The sequence below is a fragment of the Ictidomys tridecemlineatus genome, chromosome 2 (genome assembly GCF_052094955.1).
Source record: "Ictidomys tridecemlineatus isolate mIctTri1 chromosome 2, mIctTri1.hap1, whole genome shotgun sequence".
NCBI classification, from domain to species: Eukaryota; Metazoa; Chordata; class Mammalia; order Rodentia; family Sciuridae; genus Ictidomys; species Ictidomys tridecemlineatus.
In genome coordinates, this window is record NC_135478.1 from 220,327,736 (window position 1) to 220,348,329 (window position 20,594).

Here is a 20,594-nt window from a genome sequence, read left to right on the forward strand (position 1 = left end):
TTTGGAATTATTAATCTTTTCCTTATTGATTGGCAAGAGCTCTTAATGTATTAATGACATAAGCCTTTCTCATACATGAGATGTGGGTTTTCCAATCTGTCTCTCTTCATTTTGCTTTTCTCACTTAATAACATATAAGAGACCTAGTTGGTATTCCATGCAGAAAGCTTTTGGATATTCTTTTCATATAAAAAGTAAATTCCATGCTTGGGGTTGTGCTTAGAATAGTCAGCCCATTCTTCAGTGTTAGTGCTACTCAGAGTCTGATTATGAAACTGCCTTTCTGAGTGCACTTGCTCCCCGTGGGACCTCAGCCATGACGACAGCCACGGGTACATGGCAGTTTCTAAATATACGACTCTCACCCAGATTCTCCCAGCACACCTCTGACTGCTGCCGGTGCCACCTTGTTGATTTGATCAATACTGAACTCATCACCTCTGCCTGTCCTTCCCTCAACCAGTTATTTTCCTTGTGTTCTTCATCTCAGTGAGGCTAATTTGACCTGTTTTCCAGGACAGAAAGCTACCTGTCATCCCTTTTTACCAGCTTGCATGCCAGTTCCTATCTGTATCTATTGCACAATCTGTTAATCCAACACACACAGCACCTTCCCCAACCACCTCGTGACCTCCAGTACGAACCAGTCGTGCCAACTAGTTTCTAGGATGTGATGGTGTTCTCTTTTGCCTTGGGGACCTATGTGCTGGTGGCTCTGCCTGGCCTCTCCTTCCTCAGCTCTCTCTGGTTTGTACCCCTACTTGACTTTAGATCTTACACATTATTTATATCATGAGCGACTATAGACTATACCCTGAGACTCCTCTCCTCCAGGTCTAGGCTAGGTTTTCTTTCAGAATCTTGTGTTTTCCTCATGATAGTATTTATTACACAGTAATGCAATCGCCTGTTTATTTGCCAGAATCTCCTAGATTTCAAACTCCAAATGGGTCTCATCTTGATTCCTTTAATAATTTGGATAGGTGCTAAGAATAAATACAGTGACATCTTAATTGCTGGTGAATCCCACCCAGCTCTCTTGTTCTTGGCACTGAACTTACTAAACACTTTGTTGCATTTGTGGCGGAATGAATAAAGTCTGGAATTTTCTCAGTATAGTCTACATTTTTACTTTAGTTTGGTGCTAATTTGTGTCCTTTAATATATTAGGATATACAATGTAACATTGTATAGAAATAGTCACACCAGGGGAATTTGTTCTCTCTAGGGATTTTTCACAAGGCTTCTGTGGATTGCAATTTCCCTTTTTAATGTCTCCTCTCTTGTTCAATGGCAGCAATGCTTCTCCCAGGCTACTGTTGGATTAAAACTCTTTAGTGCGCTCTTTTATTCCACATAAATAAAGCTCTGCAGCTACCCCTCAATCCACCCCTGTAAAGCTGTCATTGGGTCCCTTCCCTTCCCTTTAGGGCAAATGGTGAGGAGACACATGCAGTAGAGTAGGATTCAGACCCTTGTCCTGGGGATAGAGGGTAAGAAGAAGTCTGATCGATTGACCGCGCTCTGATAGTATTTATTTTAAATAAAATTTTATATATGAAAGTAATATACATTTAAAATTATTATGGGAAATTTGCAAAATATGCAATGAAGAAATAAAAATAATCCATAGTTTCATCACATAGGAGAGAAATTATTAGCTTTTTGGTATTTAAAAAAATATTCAGTTTTTTTATATATTTCTTTGCACATGTACAGATATGTACCTATTCTTTTAGTGTCATTAATTCTACCTCATAAAAATTTTACTCAGCATTACAACATGAGCATTTCCTCAAATAAAAAATAAATCATCAAACCTCTTTTTGAACATATTTTAAATGATTCATTCTATTATTTAATCATTATTTTGGTATTTGACTTGTGCATTTCTTCGCTAACACAAAAATACTGCATTTACCATTCTTTAAAAAACTTAGTCCATATCTCTGATTACTTTTTCAAGACTTCAAGAAGTAAAATTAGTAAGTAAAAGAAGAGGAGCTCTAGGAGGATCAGGATCTAGAGGGAAGAATGGGGATCTTTGAAGATTCCTCATTACATCTTTCTGCTTGGTCAGTTGCTTTAAAATGATGTGCATAAACACACACAATCACATTACATATACTTTTAAATAAATACAGAATTAAATAAATAGATTAAATCTGTCTGCAATCAACTCTATCAGTCTTTTTCTTTATATGTGACTCTTGCTCTTGTGCTTAAAACATCTCCCCTTATTCTGAGACAAACTGTGCTTTTTAACCTATGCTCATTTTCAAGACTTTTTTTTTATGGTTGTGAATTTTAGATTTATACCTTTAATCCATATGATATTTATTTTGGTGCAAGCTTTAAGGTGAAGACCTAGGGTTATTTATTCTAAATAGCATTCTCTTTCCTTCCCACATGGGTTCACACAAATGCCCTTACCATCTCCTGCCTTATCCCTTCCCTTCCACATCCCAGACACGCTTCCAGCTTATGCACCACCTCCTTGTCTGTGGACTATCACCCAACTCCTCATTTGTAATATCATCTCTGTTTTGCACTGTAATTGATAAGTCACCCTCCTAATATGGAACTGCATTAGTGTCACAGTCTTATCCTTAAAATGCTTGCAGAGGATAAAGCCAAAGTGTGCCATTCACGTTCCCTGCTTAGCTTCCCAAAGTTACCTTGGATTAGAGTTACCACTGCAATTACCCTGAGCTAGCTGTCAATCATCCTGATAGCGAGCTTACCTTTGGAAATCATTTTTAACATCCCAGGCAAGCAGTCCTTCTGTCAATAGCTTCTGCTTTCACAGACATTGACAGACAGATTAGAGAGTAGGCATGTGAGTGGGTCTTCTAGATTGTTGGAATCAAAGTAAATCAACCAGTTTCTCCAAAAGTCATTTCAGACAATCTAACCCTGTCCAAGAAACCTTCCCAACAATTCTAACTCTGTCTGACTGGTACTTCAATCCCTCATTTGTCATTTCACATACGTTCAGTTGGCACTGAATTATTGATGCTTATTGAGTGTCCCTTTTTAAGTGATCCGTGTGTGTGTCTTTGCATGCTCCATCTTAATGGATGGAGAGCAGGAAGAAACTTTACAGATCATTTAGTCTCATCCCTCATTTTGCAATTGAGTCCACCAAGGCTGGAGGGGGTGGGGAATGACACAGGCCATGGAGCACCTCAGCAGCTCTGGGGCCTGTGACTGCTCCTTTCCCCCTCTCCCTTGTATGCTAGTTGCCTGCTGGTTTGGGCTGGAACTTCCTTTCCCCTTCCTTTATACACTTTCCCTGAATGGCACCCCTACTTCCAGCCTCAGCATCCATCCATAATTCCAAACTGCTCCCTCCCCCCTTGGATCTCTGAGCTCTGGATTGATGTCTTTGCCTCCTCTATCAGTAGCTTTGCTGGTTTGTCCTAGCAGCATTTCAAAATAGCTCTGTCATCCCCTTCTCCCTGCCCTTGCCCTGTGTTCTCTTCTGAACAAAGGCACTGGCCTCCATCAAATAGCCAAGGTTAGAAGTGCCCCTTAACTTCCACTTCTTCTTCTTCTTCTATCGAGATTCTGTAGCCTCCATTTACCACATCTCTCGAGCCTTCCCATGTCACTCAATTACCTGTGCAAATACCCTGGGCCACACTCCACTGTATCTCACTGGGGCATGGCAAAAGATTCCCAAATGGGTCTCCATGTCTCCAGTCCATTTGCCCACACTGCAGTCTGAGAAATCATGCCAGGGGACAAGCGTCCCACCACTCCATGGCTTCAGATGTGCCCCAGCCCCGAAACCCATTGTGCCCAGAGCATTCTCTGCTCTTGTCTTCACAGGATTATCCCCTACTCTCCCTCAATTCTCCACTTAACTACCCTTTTCCATCCAAGAGGTTTTCCCTGACTCCCTTCAGCCTTCACAAACTCTAGCATATGTTACCCCCATCCTCTGAGCTGCTCCCTCCTTCTCTTGTTTATTCCTAGGGTCTGTCCTGGGGCTGGGAAGGAGGATGCTGAGCACCATCAGGTTATGAGTTGGGTCTTCTTTATCACAAAAGCCCACCACTTTTCACAGATCCAGGTTACGGGGAAGACCTACTAAGTATCTGTGGAACCACTAACTCCAGGTCTAGGGTTCCTGGCCTTCTTCCGGAGAGAGGACCACCCTAGATGACTCTTCTTGTATACTTCCAAGTTCTCTTTCCTGAATCCCCTCCTTGGGTCCCTCCCCCCACATGGCTTTCCAGATGCAGACACCTCATGGTAGGGGGCCCTTTAGGGTGCACAGCTGCCCATTCTGGCCTGCTCCCTGCCTGTTGTCAGGGCTCACACAGACCCTGAACCACAGCCTGGCCAGGCCGCCAGCGCCACATCACCCTGTGGATGGCGGCTGTGATCTCACGGTTGCGCAAGCTGTAAATAAGCGGGTAGAGCAGCGGTGTGACATTAGTGTAGACCAACGCCAGTGTGCGGTCCAGCCGCGGGGAGTAGCTGCTCTTGGGCCGCACATACATGAAGGTGGCACATCCATAGTGCAGGAAGGTGACTGCCAGGTGCGAGGCGCAGGTGGAGGCTGCCTTGCGACGGCCCCTGGGGCAGCGCAGGCGGCGCAGAGCTGCCGCGATGGCCCCGTAGGAGGCCAGGATGAGCGTGGAGGGCAGCAGCAGCAGCACCAGGCAGGCGCCCAGCAAGGGCAGCTCATCTGCGTAGCTCCTGGTGCAGGCCAGGTGCAGCAGCGCGGTGATGTCGCAAAAGAAATGCACCAGCAGGTGGGAGCCACAGAAAGGCAGATGGAAGACGGCCACCGTGAGTCCCACTGAGACTGCCAGTCCCCCGAGGCCACAGGACAGGGCCAGTCGCGCGCACAGTCCCGGGGTCACCACTGCTGCGTAGCGTAGCGGGTGGCAGATGGCCACATATCGGTCGTAGGCCATGGCAGCCAGCAGGAAGCATTCCGCCCCACCCAGCGCCACGAACATCTGCATCTGAAAGGCACAGCCCAGGAAAGAGATGGGGCTACCTTGGCCCTGGGCCACTACGGTTAGGTCCGCCAGGGAGCGGGGCACCACCACCAGCGTGTAGCAGAGCTCGATGGCCGACAGCTGGCACAGGAAGAGCAGCATGGGTGGCCGGCTGGGCACTGAGGCCACCGCCACGAGGATGAGCAGGTTCCCGCTGAGGGTGGCCAGGTGCACAGTCAGCAGCAGCAGGAAGAGCAAGGGCCTCAAGCGCGGGAACTCAGAGAAGCCTTGAAGGAGAAAGCCACAGGGCATGGTGGCATTGCTGGGGCTGTCCATGCGCCGCAGCGGGAGACACCTGTGAGAGAGAAGCAGAGGAAGGGCGAGTCTGTAGGGGGAGGCATTTCTGGCCCTGCTAGAGGAGAAAGGGTCAGGTGGAAATCAGAGGGGTAGCAGGGAGTGGTGGCTGCGGAGGTGGCCCTGGTTCATGGGTCCCAGCACTCTCCCTAAGAAGAAAGTCTAACTGACTTAGAAAAAATGGCAGCCTTTCCTGCCTCCTGCACTGGAATCCCTAGAGCTGCTTTCTCAACCTGAGCTACCCAAAGAAGCCTTGAGTTTAGCTGCTTACCTCAAAGTGCTTCAGTCCGGAACCCCACTTACTAAGACTGTACCGTTCCTCCATAACTCCAGTTATTTCCTGGGTTCTGTGTGGCCCTGAGTGTTACCTCTGCCTCTGCCTGAGTCCCCTAAGGCCAGAATGTGACTTTGCATTCTGCTTCTCTATCCTTATCCCTGTCCTACTCTGTCATTACTGAGCCACCTTCTGTGTGTGTCACAGAATAACAAAAACGTAGTGCAGATGAGTACCTTAGAGATCATCTCACACAACCTCATAATCAGGGAGGAAAATAAAGTGGAAACCAGGTGGGAGTATTGAAGGGTTTTATTGCTCACCCAAAGTCAGGAACAGAATCTGAATTCCTGAGGGTGAATCCAGAACTTTCCATAACCTATCTGAGGTTTGGGAGTATGGCCATTGGGGTCAGTCAGACAATCCATGTTTGCTTAGCCTTAAAATAGAGATCCAAATCTGTGCCAAGTTCAGGGTTAGACAGGCAAGCAGAGGGCCTGGCTGGGTGCCTCAGGACTAAAACGTCCCTGACATTTTGATTAATACACCATCAACATGAAAAAAGGTGGCGCACATCTGTTCTAACTTGCCCTTCAGAGTGAGCAGTACCTTCGAACTTGCCATCAGAAGACTATTTCTTTCTAAGCGTTATCCAGTGACTCATTTGCAAGCAACACTTGTAAAACATTGGTAGCTTGTAGGTCTGTTGTGTTTCTCAAAGTCCTCTGGAGGTGAGCAGATATGAGGTGGTGAGGGGTTTGAGGCCATGTGAACTGGAGGAGGAGGTTTGAATTTTCCCATATATATTAATGATGTCTCTTTTTATTGCCTTATCTCTTTTTTTAATTAACTTTAATTGTAAGCTCAACTATTATTTCCTCTTCAATCACGCTTTGGAGTCAATATTGGAAGTCTACTCTGTCCGTACTGACATAGAGTGCAACTGCAGTTTAGCTGGGTGGATAAGTAACTCAGATGAAAGAATTAGAAGGAATATAATGAGCCTATCTTCTGCCTTTTGCTGTCTAATGCTCCTCTTGGACGGTTTTTATTTATCAGTGTCACCTGGGATCTTTCTTGTCCCATCTGAGGGGATGGTGGCTCTTGTCTTAGGGAGGAAGAATAGGACTAGGGCTGGGGGCAAGTGGAGGGAGGTGGGATCATTTACTATCATTTTAGAGCCTTTTTTTTTTTGTCACTCTTCCATCTATTGAGCAAATTTAACAAACCTGTGTTGTAGCTGCAGGTGGGAATGAGAAGCCTGGCTGTCCTGGGGATTCTGGCAGGATGACACCTGAGTGTCCGCCTGGCCTCCCACAATGCTGGCCTTCTGCAGTGCCTCTGCTCCTCCCTTCACTCCTTCCTTTGCGTCTCCTTGGAGAAGCTGGGCTGGGCTGGGTGGGGACGGGGGTGCAGGAGGGAGAGAGAGAAACAATCCACTTCTTTTTCCTCCGTGTTCATGCTGCTGAACAATGTGGATGACAGGAAAGGCCAGGTGATGGCTCCAGTATCTGAAAGCTCAAGGAAGATCATGTTTTATGAACAAGGCTGCTGCAAACAAGCAAAATGGGTCAATTAAATTGAAAGAAAGACATCAAGGAGCATTTCTGCTCTGCTTTAGTTTTGGGGAGGAATTGTCACAAACTCCAGGAATGTCTGTTAGAAGTGCCTTTTCTCTGAGAGGAGAAAGGATAATGGATACTTTTAAAGCTTCAACAGATAAGATCCTGCTCTTTGCTAGGAGAGAAGCTGCAAGAAGAGAAGGCAGCACTGCGAACCCTGAAGATACCCACTTCCTTCACCTGGAACGAAAGACAAATATTCTCACTCCTCCAGGTGATTAAGAACATCAGCAGTAAGAGCTAACAGTGAAGAAAGTGTCGGGCAAAGGTTCATAAAGTCTTTACATATTTAACCCATTTAATATTAGCAACAACCCAATGAGGTATGAACTCTTATTGTGCCCATTTTATAGAAGAGAACATTGAATCCTCAAGAAATTAAACATCATAACTAGTTAGCGGTAAAGCCAGATTTGCAAACAAGCAGTGTAGGTCCTGATAATCCAGGGACTTATTCACTATGTAATCTTCCTTTTTTATTTCTCTCCCCCCAAATCCTTGCCACACAAGACACATTCCATCCCCCACTTCCCATATCTCCTACCCCCACCCCAACAAATGTCCTTCCATTCCGTTCTGACCTCATATGTCCCTTTGCTGGTATTTTTCCTGAGGACATGTGAATGTAAGCAGTAATGCGGATAATCCAAGAAGCAAATCTAAAAATAGCTTCTCCTTAGCTTTGACATTCATTATTGCTCTTGTTATTGTTCCTGCAGATTGGCTTTTCTAACTGTGTATGGCTACAAGAAGCACCCCACAGCTGGGACTGGCTGGTGGCCCAGGACATCTGGATATGGCTGGAAGCCTTGCTGGGATGGAGATGCAGACCTGGTATTCAATTTTTTGCTGTGCAATATAACTAAAATTATCTATAGTAATGCTGTTTCCCATTGGTCATTTCAATAGTCAATCAAAGCACTTCTAAAAAGAATTGTGGAATGGTGGATGAGAGAGACAGACAGGTCAGGCCCTTTGGTTCTTAAAGAGTTCAGTGCTGAATTGAAGTGAAGCTGGAAGGTCAGATGGTCTAGATCCTCATGTTATAGCAAGGGAGACCCAGAGAGGTCACTGGCCAGCTTGGGCTGTTGCTGCTGGACTAGAGCCAGTTCTCAGTACTTCTGGCCAAATAGTTCTATTTCTGCATGAATTGTCCTGTTGGTAGACCCGAGCCCATTGATCTAGTATTACAGACTACAAAACTACCAAAAGAGAGGTCATTGCAAAATTTTATTATTGCCCTGTAGGAAGTTAAACTTAAAAGGTTATGAATATAATTGGATTTCCTAACTTCGTTTAGAAATTTGTTGTGGAACTCTGGTCTTTGAATTTTTATAAACTATAATGGAAACTATTTTTATCCTGTGCTTTTTTTTCCCTATGAATAACACACTGTATACTCAAAAGATATTTTCTTTTTTTAGCTGAAGGAGAAAGAGTCCTCATAGCTTAAAGTTTGCTTTGTTATTTTCTAGATGCTTGCTTTGGAGGGGAGAGGGACAAGGTAGTCACGTCTTCCAAAGGCTCAGATTCCTCACTGTTGAATGGGGACAGCAAGGATCGACTTGGTGAGGATTCTACAAACGAACATGTAAAAGCTTCTAGAATAGACATGGCACCTAGTAGGTGGAAAAATAACCCTGGAAGCATTCTTGCTTTTATCCTTTATTACTTTCCAGGCGTGGGTGGAATATCCTCTGAGTATTTATCATTCCATCAAAGACATTTCCTCAGCCCTTGACTGGGCTGTTTCACGTGCTTTCCTAGAACCTCTGTTCTCTTTCTGCTGTTCCAGAGGGAGAGGTGTGCATTGAATTCTGGGTATGGAACTTCATGGGGAGGTAAATGGACAGAGATGTAGATAAATCTATCTGTCTCTCTGTCTAATCTATCTTTATATCTCATTCTACTTTTCTCTTTGTTTTTCTGTTATCTTCCTGAAACTACATAGGCTATGGAAGAAGATATGTCTGGATTCAGATCCTGGGATCCTGGCTCAGCCACCTACTACCCACATTAATGTCAGGCGATAGACTCAATTTCCCCAATTCTTAATCTCTTTACATCTAAATGGAAATAATGAGGCCTGATTTGTAGCATTGTTGCAAAAATTAGGCATATCATAAAGACAGCCCATAACAGAGGAACATAACACAGAGCCAGGTATGGTAATGGTAACAAAATGTGTTTACTAATCCTACCCTGGTATGACCTGGTCTTCTGAAGCCTGCCCCTGGGTTCCACCATGCAGCAGCTGACAACTGTAATTCTATAATGACCCCTCTTCCTTTACCTTGGATCATCACGGATAACTTGAAACTCATTAACTCACATGTGCTTGCATTATTATATATTTCAATTTCAATTTGTTTTCTGAAATAAAATCCCTTGAATTAAAATTCATTTATCATGTTTTTCTTTTTTTTCTTTCTTTGCCACACAAGCAACGTTTTTTTAGTGTTTTCTACTCATCAATTTGGCAATTTCTTTACTCAGAGGAGCTAAATATCTTCTCTATATTTAGTGACTTCACCGTGTATTCCCTCTTCCAATCATTTAGGATCCCAGGGCGATGTGCTATTTGCCTGTGTTGTATTTCTGTTTTGTGAATTGCTTTATTTTACAAGATAAAGCAGCCTGCTAAATCCTCGGTGACTGACTTTGGTAAGATATCTTGTCAAAGACTTTGAAAGTCTAAATGAAAGAAACCTTCTTATTTGTTTCTTGTTGACATCTTTATCCCCTAAAAAGAATCGAAGTAGATTTAATAGGAGATGTTTTCCTTGAACTGAAATCCTTGCCTTTCCCCCCTTGATGGTGATTTTGGAAGTATTTAGGGGTCTTCCATGTCATACAGACGAGACACCCTCAATGGCTCTGCATTGCCTCTGGAGCCTTTCTTTAAAATGAGGGACACATGGATGACCTAGGAGTCCTCTAGCTCCAGCTCAATGGCTTCCATGGCATTTGCCGTTTGACAAACATTTCCCCTTAAAGTTTCCTGAGGATAAGGATGACCAGTGTGGACAATGTGTGCCTCCTGTTTGCGGTCTCCAGTTAATGGTCATTTTTTTTTTTTTAATCTTTTCTCCCAAAGCCAATTGTGGGATTAGGGTTTTAAGAAAAGTATCATTTCAGGCTTCCTGCTCTCTCACATTTTCATCTGGAGAAGAGCTTTGAACCATGAAAATCTAGGAGTCCTACTGATTTGACAGCTGGCTTTCCGCCTTTAATGCTTTGAAAGAGATTCTCTGCATGAACGAAGCAGCGCCCATTTAGACGAACGTTTCTAACCCAGACTTACTCCAGAGAAAGACGAATAAGCTTCCTAAATGGGCTCTTTTAATGTTCAACATCAAAATTGTCTGGCAAAGAGACTGTCCCAGTTCTGGGACAGTGAAGGTCAATTTTACCAGACACAATGAATGATCATTGTACTGTTACATTTTGGAAAGTATTGTAGGCCTGTGGATAGGTTATTTCATCTACTTGGAAAATATCAGCATCTTTGCTCTACAGGAAAACTAGCTTATTTTCAAAATTTACTTTTTGAATCAACTACCATAGAATCAACTCCCCATGAAGGTGGTTTTAGTGAGCCTGAATGGACTCTTAATTTTGGAACTGCATCTTGTGCTTCAAGACAGCAAAAGGGCTCCCTTGAAAACCCAGAATGCCCGCCTTCTAAAAGATGTTTTTCTATCTCTTGCCGGCCACATACTAAGTAATGGGGTGAGGCAGCTGCTTAGATAGAGAAACCAAGGCTATCTCAGTATTGCTGGGGATTTTTCAGGGTTCATTAAAATGAAAGCAAAACAACAGTGATAATAAAAACAAACACTGGGGGAGACAAAAAGTACTGATCTCTTACATGAGCCACCTGCAAGGACAGCATTGGAAGGTGCTCTTCAAACATGGTCCTGAAGGCCACAGGCTGCTCAGATCTGTCACCACAAGAGTGACATGAATGATGTCGGCATCCGAAGCTCTTTCCAATGGGAACCTTTCCCAGCCACCCAGGTGCCTGCCTCCTGTGGTGACCAGGAAAGAGCAATAAACAACTAGATTAAGTGAGACAGGATGTACCAGACTGGGCCAGCCCAAATGGGGCTCAGGTGGGGCACAGATTCTCTTCCATGAGAGGCTCCGTGGTTGATGTGGTCCAAGGCTGAGGATTTCATTCTTTGATCAGGACAGGAGGAATAAGTGGAGTCTTTCCTACACTAAGTGGTCAAGTTTCTTGGCTCCTACAGATTTGAGCAATAAATCAATTAACAAAAGATTCTCTATTCTGCCTCTAAGAGTTGAATACATAATATTTTTTTCAATTCTATTCTTTCTTATCATTCTGTAAAAAGAAATGTCATTGGATACCTCTCCCCCTAAAGTCCATGTTCGCATAAGAAGAAAACAAGAAAGATCTCCTATTTTTATATGAAAAAGCTGAGGTGACAGGGATGCATTTGGGTAAAATCATTAGACGTGGAAGGGGAACCTCATGTGTTATGTGAATTACAGATGTGAGGCAGCGGACACGATAGAGGGAGGTGATGCATGGGAATAAATGGTCACCTTACAAGCGTTATGGCTCTTAGGCATGTTTCCTTATTCCTATACTCTACTCTTAGTGTTTTCTGTTCTTCCACTGCCCACCTGTTCCCCACATGCCAGGCTTCTCCTTACCTGGGTACAGAGAGAGAGAGAGATCACTTGGCAATGGGTAGAGAGATTCAGATCATGGTGGCTGGAGGCTGGAGAGATTCCAGGCAAAGCAAAAAGCAGAAGAGCACAGAGCTGCAGTGGGTGGGTGTGGAGGAGAGGGAGAGTTGGAAGCAGAAAACTGAGGATGGTTGGGCTCTACGAAGGGAGGGCACCTGGAACAGGGATTCACACAGGAGTTTCTGATGAGCTCTGTCTGGTCAGAACTATAACCTTAGCTTGCTTTATATCCTTGGAGGGTGGGGAGATAGGGAGGAGAGAGTACACTAGTTCCTTCCAAAGGGAGGGCAAGAACAAGAGCACCCTGTGATTAATTAGTCCTCACAAAGTCCCTCCTCAAGGCTGGAGACCTAGGAGGAGCTTGGCACACGTGCAACTCCTGTGAAGCTGTCCAGAGAGAAACAGCTGTTGCTATCCCAAGCTGCCCATCTGCCATAGTGCTGTCTGTGCCACCAGTGCCTTGCTCTTTCCCTAGAGTTTTTCTTGCTTCTCTGTCATCATGACAACTCCCACCTCTGCATTCTGGGCCAGGCTGCAGCTCCAGATCCTGCAGTGAAGTGTCAGGTGCCTGGCAGGACTAAGAGATACAAATTTACCCAGTGGCTAGAACAGGGAGCTGGCCATTGAGATGCATGAACAAATCCCCGAGTTTGCACACGTGTACAGAAACCCAGAAAGTGTCGGAGAAAGGCTACACTACAGGAGACTTTCGACCTTGGAATTTAAATACCCATTCTGCCAGGTTCTCCTAAATTTGGGAGCTGATGACATGGTTATTATCCTGCATCAATCTATAAGCACCAAAACCCACAGGACTCTAGAGGTGATCATTCTAATTAATTTACTCATTTATTCATTGAATCAGCACATGTCCATTGAATTATATACGTGTCAGGATTGATCAAGGTACTGGGCTATTGATCAGTGAGCAGAACAGATGAAAACTCCTGTCCTGTAGAACTCACATCCTAAGGAGAAGAGGCCAACCATAGCCAAATTGAGTGAATTATGTAACATATTGAGAAGTGGTAAGTCCCATGGAAAAAAGTAGAACATCAGGAATGTGAGGGGGTGGCATGTGATTTTAAATAGAATGTCTGAAGCAGGCTGTAGTGGGAAAGTGGTATTTGGTAAGAAACCTGAAGGAGGTAAGGAAGTGAACCATGTGGCTATGTGGGAAAGAACATTCCAGCTAGAAAACCCAAAGGGGGAGCAGGCTGGCAAGTGTGTTGCACAGCGAGGAGGCCAGTGTTGCTGGGCAGAGCCAGGACAGACCAGCAGCAGATGAGTCAGAAGGGCAGCAGGCAGACTGCGGGAATGCTTTGCAGGTAACTGTGAGGACTCGGCTTTTATTGGTGTGAGGCGTGAGGACTGCATAACTCGAGGATTCCTCTGGATGCTGTGTTCAGACTGTAGGAGACCAGGGAAGAGGTCAGTCTAAGTATAGGGAAAAATGGGCTGGATCAGATTGGAAGTAGAGGGGTGGCATGTGGCTGGATTCTGGAGGTATTTTATATGTAGGGCCAGCAAACCTCTTGATGAGTTGGATGTAGGTTGGGAACAAGATCAGAATGACTTTTTTTTTTTTTCCTGAGGAACAGGAAGAATGGAGGTGTTATTACCTGAGACGAGAAAGCTCCAGATGGAACAAGTTTTAGAAGGCAAGATCAGAGGTTTCACGTAGGACTTAAGAAGTTTGATGTGTCTGTTAAATAGCCAGGAGGATCTGTCTGATTGGCAATGGTGCATAAGACCTGCGTTTCATGGGAGAAGACCACATTGGAGATAAAAATGTAACTGGGCGAGATGACCCCAGGAAAGAACAGAGAGAAAAGAGAGGGTCCAAAAGGTGGGTCCTAGTTGGATGTTAGTTTGGAAAGATGAGAAGAAACCAGAAAGGGAGGCTGAGGGGGAGTCGTCTATGGTTGAGAAAACCATGTACTAATGTTCTGCTTATTCCCCAATTTTTACATCTACAGCATAAAACATATGGAAAATAATTTTGTGATATAGTAGCCCAACTTCCCCTCTTGACAATGACTTCACAACTGTCTCATCCATAGCCTGGCTGTGCCAGGGCAACAGATTGAGTTGCAAAGAGGCCAAAGAGAGTGCCTGGAGACAGCATGGGAGACATCAGGAGAAAGCTTACAGGAGATCAGAGGCTGCTCCAAGAAGGGTTCAGCGGTTACAGGCTGATCCTAGCACCTCCGTCCCTCACAGTGCTTTGCCAAGCCGTGTCTCCTCTCTCTCGTGGTGTTCTGTCCAGTGACAGCCGGCTAGCTGGGTGACACTCGCCCTTTCCACAGTGCCCTCAGTTCCATGTCCCCATAGATGGAGGGGTTTTCTATGTTAGGCAGAAGCAGTGACATCACAAACACTAGTGTGCTTAGTTGGCATGTACACAGTGTCCTGGTGTACATGCAAGATAGTAGCGCTACAGATATCTGACTTACCCAGTTCCTGGAGTGCATAAGAGAGTCAGTGTCCTTCAAGATGATACATATCTGGACTTTGCAGCCCACATTTCCTCTCATTTCCCCTTAACTTGGTGAGGTTTTGGGTGACAGAAAAGGGGCATTCGGGTGATACTGGTCCCTTTGCTTTAGGGTGATACAGGTCCCTACACAATTCTTAAGGAAAGGTCATAAGGAGGGTTGAATGGTAGTGATACCCGGAGCAGGGGTCCCTCTTCTCCCATCTCCTCTTGTCAAGTGTAAGGAGGCAAGAGCAGAATCCAAACCCCTTGGTGGAGGAAAGTTTTGAAAACAAAACTGTAGGTTCCAAAATGCTAGGTTCTTATCTCCAAATTTCCTTTTACCTTTCTATTTTTTTGGCTTTGTGTGCTTTAGGAAACACCATACCTTGTCTGAGCCTTAGTTCCCATGACTAAAATATAAGAAGAAGAATACAACCTGTGTCTACATAGCAGATTGTTTTTGAGATTTTAAAGGAAACCTTATTTATGAAAACATTTTAAAAACTATAACATTCTACACCTTTCTCACTTATAATTATTCTTATCATATTGCAGAGCCACATTCAACATATTTTCCAGTGTAGACATCCATCCCGCCCTTCCCTGGCACTTGGCTTTCAGAATTCAGGGTGCCCTCACATCATCATTCTTCCTGTGCACATGGTTTCTCTGTGGGGTGAGAAGCAACTGGGCAGGGACATGGTTTGCACAGGCCCCCTGGGTGATCAGGGGACACGGATGTGATATCATCCACGACATCAATATAGTCATGGCTCTGCATGTTAGAAACTGTGCCAATGATTTTGGACACATTTTCAGGATAGAAAAGCCCTGGACGGAAGCAAAGTCATGTAGTGACAGGAGCCTGGAGTTTTCTGAATAAGGTTTTCTTTGGCCCTAGGCTGGCTTCTGTCCACACGTGGAGTTCCCCTTCAGGCACAGGGATTCCTCAGATTGGTGGTGCCTGTGTCCCTGCTTGGAGGGCTGCTCAGTCTTCTCGGATGTGGAGTCACCTGGGATCTGAGTTTCAGTGGAGGCTGGGGATACCTCCTCTCCACATCCCCCAGTCTCCTGTCATGGGATTGCAGATGGTCTGGTGGGTTGCCTGATTCCAGGAGGAAAGACACTGATTTTTTCTGATGAGGACAGTTAAGTTGCTGAGTTGGATAATATCTACGAACCTAAGGAGGGAAAGTTTATTCCCTTTGGGGATTTATGAAATTTAAAAATTTATAGAAATAGCAATAGAAAAAAAGCAATAAACTTAATTATCAAAAGTAAATTAAAATGTAAGGAAATCAGTGGTTAAGAAAAGAAAAAAAAAGTCTGTTCTTTGAAAATTCTAAGATGGATAAGTTTCTGAAATCCTCAATGAGAAACTATGTGAAGAGATATAAACAAATGAAAACTAAAAGGCCAATTAAAATAAGCATATTAGGGATTAAAATTATAAGACTATTGTTAAAAAGTATTTTTAGGGGAGCTGGGGTTGTAGCTCAGTGGTAGAGTTCCTGCCTAGCACATGTGAGGCCCTGGGTTTAATCCTCAGCACTATATAAAAATAAATAAATAAAATAAAGGTATTGACAACTATAACTAAAAGATAAATATTTTTTCTAAAAGCATTTATGGGTACATAGACCTATATCTGAAAATAAAAGCTTAATGCCCCCAAGGAAAAAAATAGCAAACTTGGGTAGAATAATAATATAATGACCCTTACTTAATTATATTTAAAAAAAAACTTTTCTGCCTTTCTCATACTCCTATGGAAAATAATTTCACTTGTAGGCTTTACCAAAGTTTCAAGGTACACATAATCCCCAAATATTATATTTTTTTCAGAAAAGAAAAATTATTCAACTAATTTTATGAGCTTTGTATGATTTAGATTAAAATCATATCAGTAAGCATATACAAAAATATAGACTAATTTGAGGCAAGCACTCTACCACTAAGCCACAACCCCAGCCCCTATATATACTAATTTCATAGATGAAAACATTTTAAAGTATTACTCAATCAAATTCATTTTCTTAACAATGCATTTTTATCACTTTACAGATTTTCCAGGAATAGAGGAATGATTAAAGTTCAGAAAAATCTCTTAATTCCCTATTACATGGTGGATTAAAGGAAAGCAGAGTCATCTCAATATACATGGGAAGAAATGAAGAAATTTCTCAGAAAACTAGAAATAGGGACTTTATAATGTAATAAGACTCGTATTCCCAAATTCTACAACAAATGTCATATTTAATGAGTAAATCTGAGACATTTCTTTTATAGTTAGGAACAAGATACATATGCTTCAGTTAAATAATATTTATCAGCAGAGTACTAATGTTTTTAGATGATGCCATAGGAAAGCAAATAATAGTTGGTATGAAGCAGAATATATTGTAATTATTTCCTAAAAATGTTATCATTTGCAATTTAAATTTTAATGACAAACTAATCATACCAATAAAAAATTTAGCATGATTTCCTGGTATAAGTAAAGTTCCTCCATATGAGCAATAATAACTCAGAAACTATTATAAAAAATAATGAATGACAAAAGTGTTGGGAATAACCTGAATTCCCATTAGTAGATAAATGGATAAGCAAAATATGATATATACAAATAATTGATACCTTGTGGGGGGTTAGAAGCCATTAACTATATTTAGGAATATATAGGGTACCAAATTTCAAAACATGAAGACAAGGAAATCAGCAAGAATGAGAAATGTAGCAAAATGCCAGATATGTTTAATACACAAGAATGAGTATACAAAAATTGCATATAATATTAATATAACATTGTTAAATATAAATATGAAAAGAAGGCCCATCCATGACTGATGATATTGTGCCATAAACTAATTATGGCCAAGTTAGGTTTTTTTTTTTTGGCTCTTAATTCTCAAAATAAGTAAATAAAGTTTAAAATACTGATATGAACTAGAAACAATTGGGCCAGCATGACTATCACAGTCATGTTCTTTTCACATTGAATGTGTTGCGTGCTCTTTTATAGTGATCAGTTTCTTGTTTGTTAATTCTACTCCCTCCAGACTTAGCCTTTTCTCCTCCTCCCCTGGGGTCAGTGGGAACGGGAAAGAATACAGTTGCTCATCATAAACTAGTATCATTGCAATGACTGATCTTCCCTTATAACCTATTTACTTCTCATTTGAGGTCTAGGTTGTCAACAGTTCATATCATAAAATCTTGGAATTATTGTCCATAAATTTCTAAGATCACTTTTATCATCTTTGATGACAAAGTGGGGACAAGGGCAATATTTTCAATCTCTGTTACTTAGTAAGATCCTTAAATGAAGCAACATTGTAGAAACTCATTTCTGATTTTGCTGTCCATTTGTCTTCTGCTGTGATGTAAGCACTTACTTATATTATACTAAACATTATTTCCCATCTCCAACTATGTCCATTCACTTGCTTAACTAGTATCAAGGACATGCTTAAGCCTCATGACTAAGTATCACCAATCCTCCTCTAAGATATCACCAACTGTACCTTTTAACTAGTCACATCCCTGTTTGTGTAGCATGACTGCCTACTTATTGCAATTTTACCCATTGCTTTAGCTTTCTTTCTTACCAGACACCTGCCAACATTTTCTAATGTCCATACCTGTCTGATCTTCAAGTGGGTCTCTAATAATAGTTGCTTAATAATAGTTGTCCATCTATCGATGACATCTCCACAGTGTCTCTGACACCCAACCTGCTCTTTCTTGATGTTACTTCTGCTCACTTTGTCCTTAGGCAGACATTCCTCACTACTGCTCCTATACTTTCTACCTCCTCCATTACCACTATAATAGCTTAGAAAGTCCCTTCAGCATTTTAAACACTCAGTAAATACTTGGTGCCATTTTTATCATCAACACTTCTACACCACTGGTAAGTGTCCACGATCTGGTCTACAGTGAACTAATATGACGTGTCAAGACTTGTGCCATTTTTGCGTAGGCCATCACATTTAATCTAATGCATTTATACTGAGGTCATAAAAGTCACTCGAGAAATATTTAGCTTTTTTCAAAATCTATCTTAAAATTTGAGCCCTCCACTTACCTTCTAATCTCAGAAAAGAGGTGGGCGCACACTCTCCAGGGCCAAGACCTTAATGGGTATTTTCATCCTCATTCCTTTCTATTACTATTACTCCCAAGTCATGTTTTCTTGGTTGCCGACTCCCTAGATTTCTCAGTCTGTTTCCACTGGTTCCTTTCTTGGCCTTCAGATATAACTCCCCTAACTTTTCTTGAAAATTCAAACTATATTTTTTTCTGTATGAGAGTCTGTTTTTCTTCTTCCCATCATGCACATATTTTTAGACTAGTTATCAATCTTTCCTATGTCTTCTTTTTTCCTGAATTCTAGATATCTGGAACCCACCTCTATCATTGCTGAACTAATCACAGTTGGTAATGACTTCCTAGTTACCAAAACCCAACTGGCAAAACCTCCTTCTTCAGAGGTTTTTTAAAAAAAATGCATTTTGCTGCTTTCATCACTGTGGTCCAGATCTCCTCCTTCTTTGGCTTTTCTGCTAGGGCATGTGTTTGATTCACGTCTTTCTGTTCTTAGCCCTCTGCCTCTTAAAGATCAGTTTGTGAATGTCATGGGCAAAGATGAGTGGGAGAGACCTAGGGGGAAAAAATCATGAAACAAAAGTTCAGGTCAGGGTTGGGATGGGAGTGGGGTTAGCATTTGCACTTTCAGAGAGAAATCAAGAGGCTCCAAGAAGGCAGAGAGAAGCCAGGATCCTGCTCTGTATCAACTCATAGCTGAGACAGCTATGGAAGTCTCAGTCATAGCCATGTGCTGCCACTGGAGAGGCGTGATGAGCTTTTAGTAGAATACTGGCAGGAAGCCTGAGACGTGGTGAGTGATCAGCCAATGTTTTCTAATTTTGCAGGGTCCTAAGTTTTTAACCCAGTTTATGGGATGATAGTGCGGATGCAAAGTGACACCTCTGTGTGATGCTGATTCATTGCAAGGTACGCAGCAAGCCCTCGTTCTGCGTCATGTATCACCATTATCTTCTAATTTATCCTAATGCCCCTACCACAGAGCATCAGCAGTCCTGTGCCCACCTTCATTCCCTGTGTGCTAACCCTCTGCGTGTTCTTGGGGTTGTGTCTCTTGAGTTAGAAGACCTCCAGTTGGGCTTGAACCTAAATGTCAGTCTTGTTGCTGAGTCCAAGGAACTTTGAGAATAGTTTACTGGGTGTGGGGCAGCACTTTTCCTGTTGCTTTCTGTCGCTTCATCTAAGGATTCCTCCTGCCCTTTGCACTGCTATGAAGTCTTCGGATGAGGCCTTATAATCAAAGAAGAGCAGGAGGAAGGACCATGCTTAGACACCCACTCTTTGCTGGATGATTTCTTGAAAGTCTTTTTTGTGAATATTACTGTAAATCCCAATTTATCCTTAAGCTTCTGGGAAGAAAATGACTTCTTTTTTACTTGACTTTTTATTTTTATAGAAGTTTAAAAATGATTATGTAAGGCTGAAAAACTTTAATCCCTTACCTTGCCCTTCCCCGTCTCTGATTTGTGGTTCTCAATTTCAACTCTCCTAGCTGAATCTTCCATCAGTGTATTTAAAAGGTCAATGTTTAAAAATCTGTGATTTTTTTTTCACTTTTACATACTCTTCGTTGACTTCCTACTGCAGAAGGTGAAACATTGGTTTTCTTCTATCCCTTCTCCCTAACACAAACAATACAAGACAAACATACTTTTACTTCCTTTCCTCGTATAATAATTGCATCATGATGTTAGAATTGAACAATATCAACTGTCCATTATTAGAGTTATGTCCACATCAATTATGACTGAGCCACAGATTACTTTATTATCAGCCACTATGTTTCCTTTCTTGTAAAAGCTTTATTTCCCCTGGAGTTAATAATTACCTCACTTTTTGTTTGCTTAGCTTTCTATGTAGCTATCAATACTTCACCATGGGACAGTATAAGTGTCTGATACATTGAAACACTTCAGGCAAGTGTCTGCAGTCACCCCGAGGCTTCTCCTGCAGCCCTACTGTTCCTGCCCCTCTGGGGACTTAGTCTGCTCTCCGCACACCTGTCTTCACACCACCCTTCACTTTCTTTTATGTTGGTCCCTATTTCTTGGATGCTAGATATTTTCTCTCTCTCATTTACT

General features: G+C 42.6%; 1 protein-coding gene across 1 annotated transcript; it reads right to left on the minus strand.

The window, feature by feature from the left end:
• Positions 1 to 3,832: 3,832 nt before the first annotated feature.
• LOC101968043 (olfactory receptor 10AC1) lies at positions 3,833 to 5,294 on the minus strand. Its single transcript, XM_005326706.3, has one exon. It carries the CDS (start codon positions 5,292 to 5,294, stop codon positions 4,317 to 4,319), a length of 978 nt encoding a protein of 325 aa, XP_005326763.2. The 3' UTR covers positions 3,833 to 4,316.
• Between the last annotated feature and the right edge of the window lie 15,300 nt (positions 5,295 to 20,594).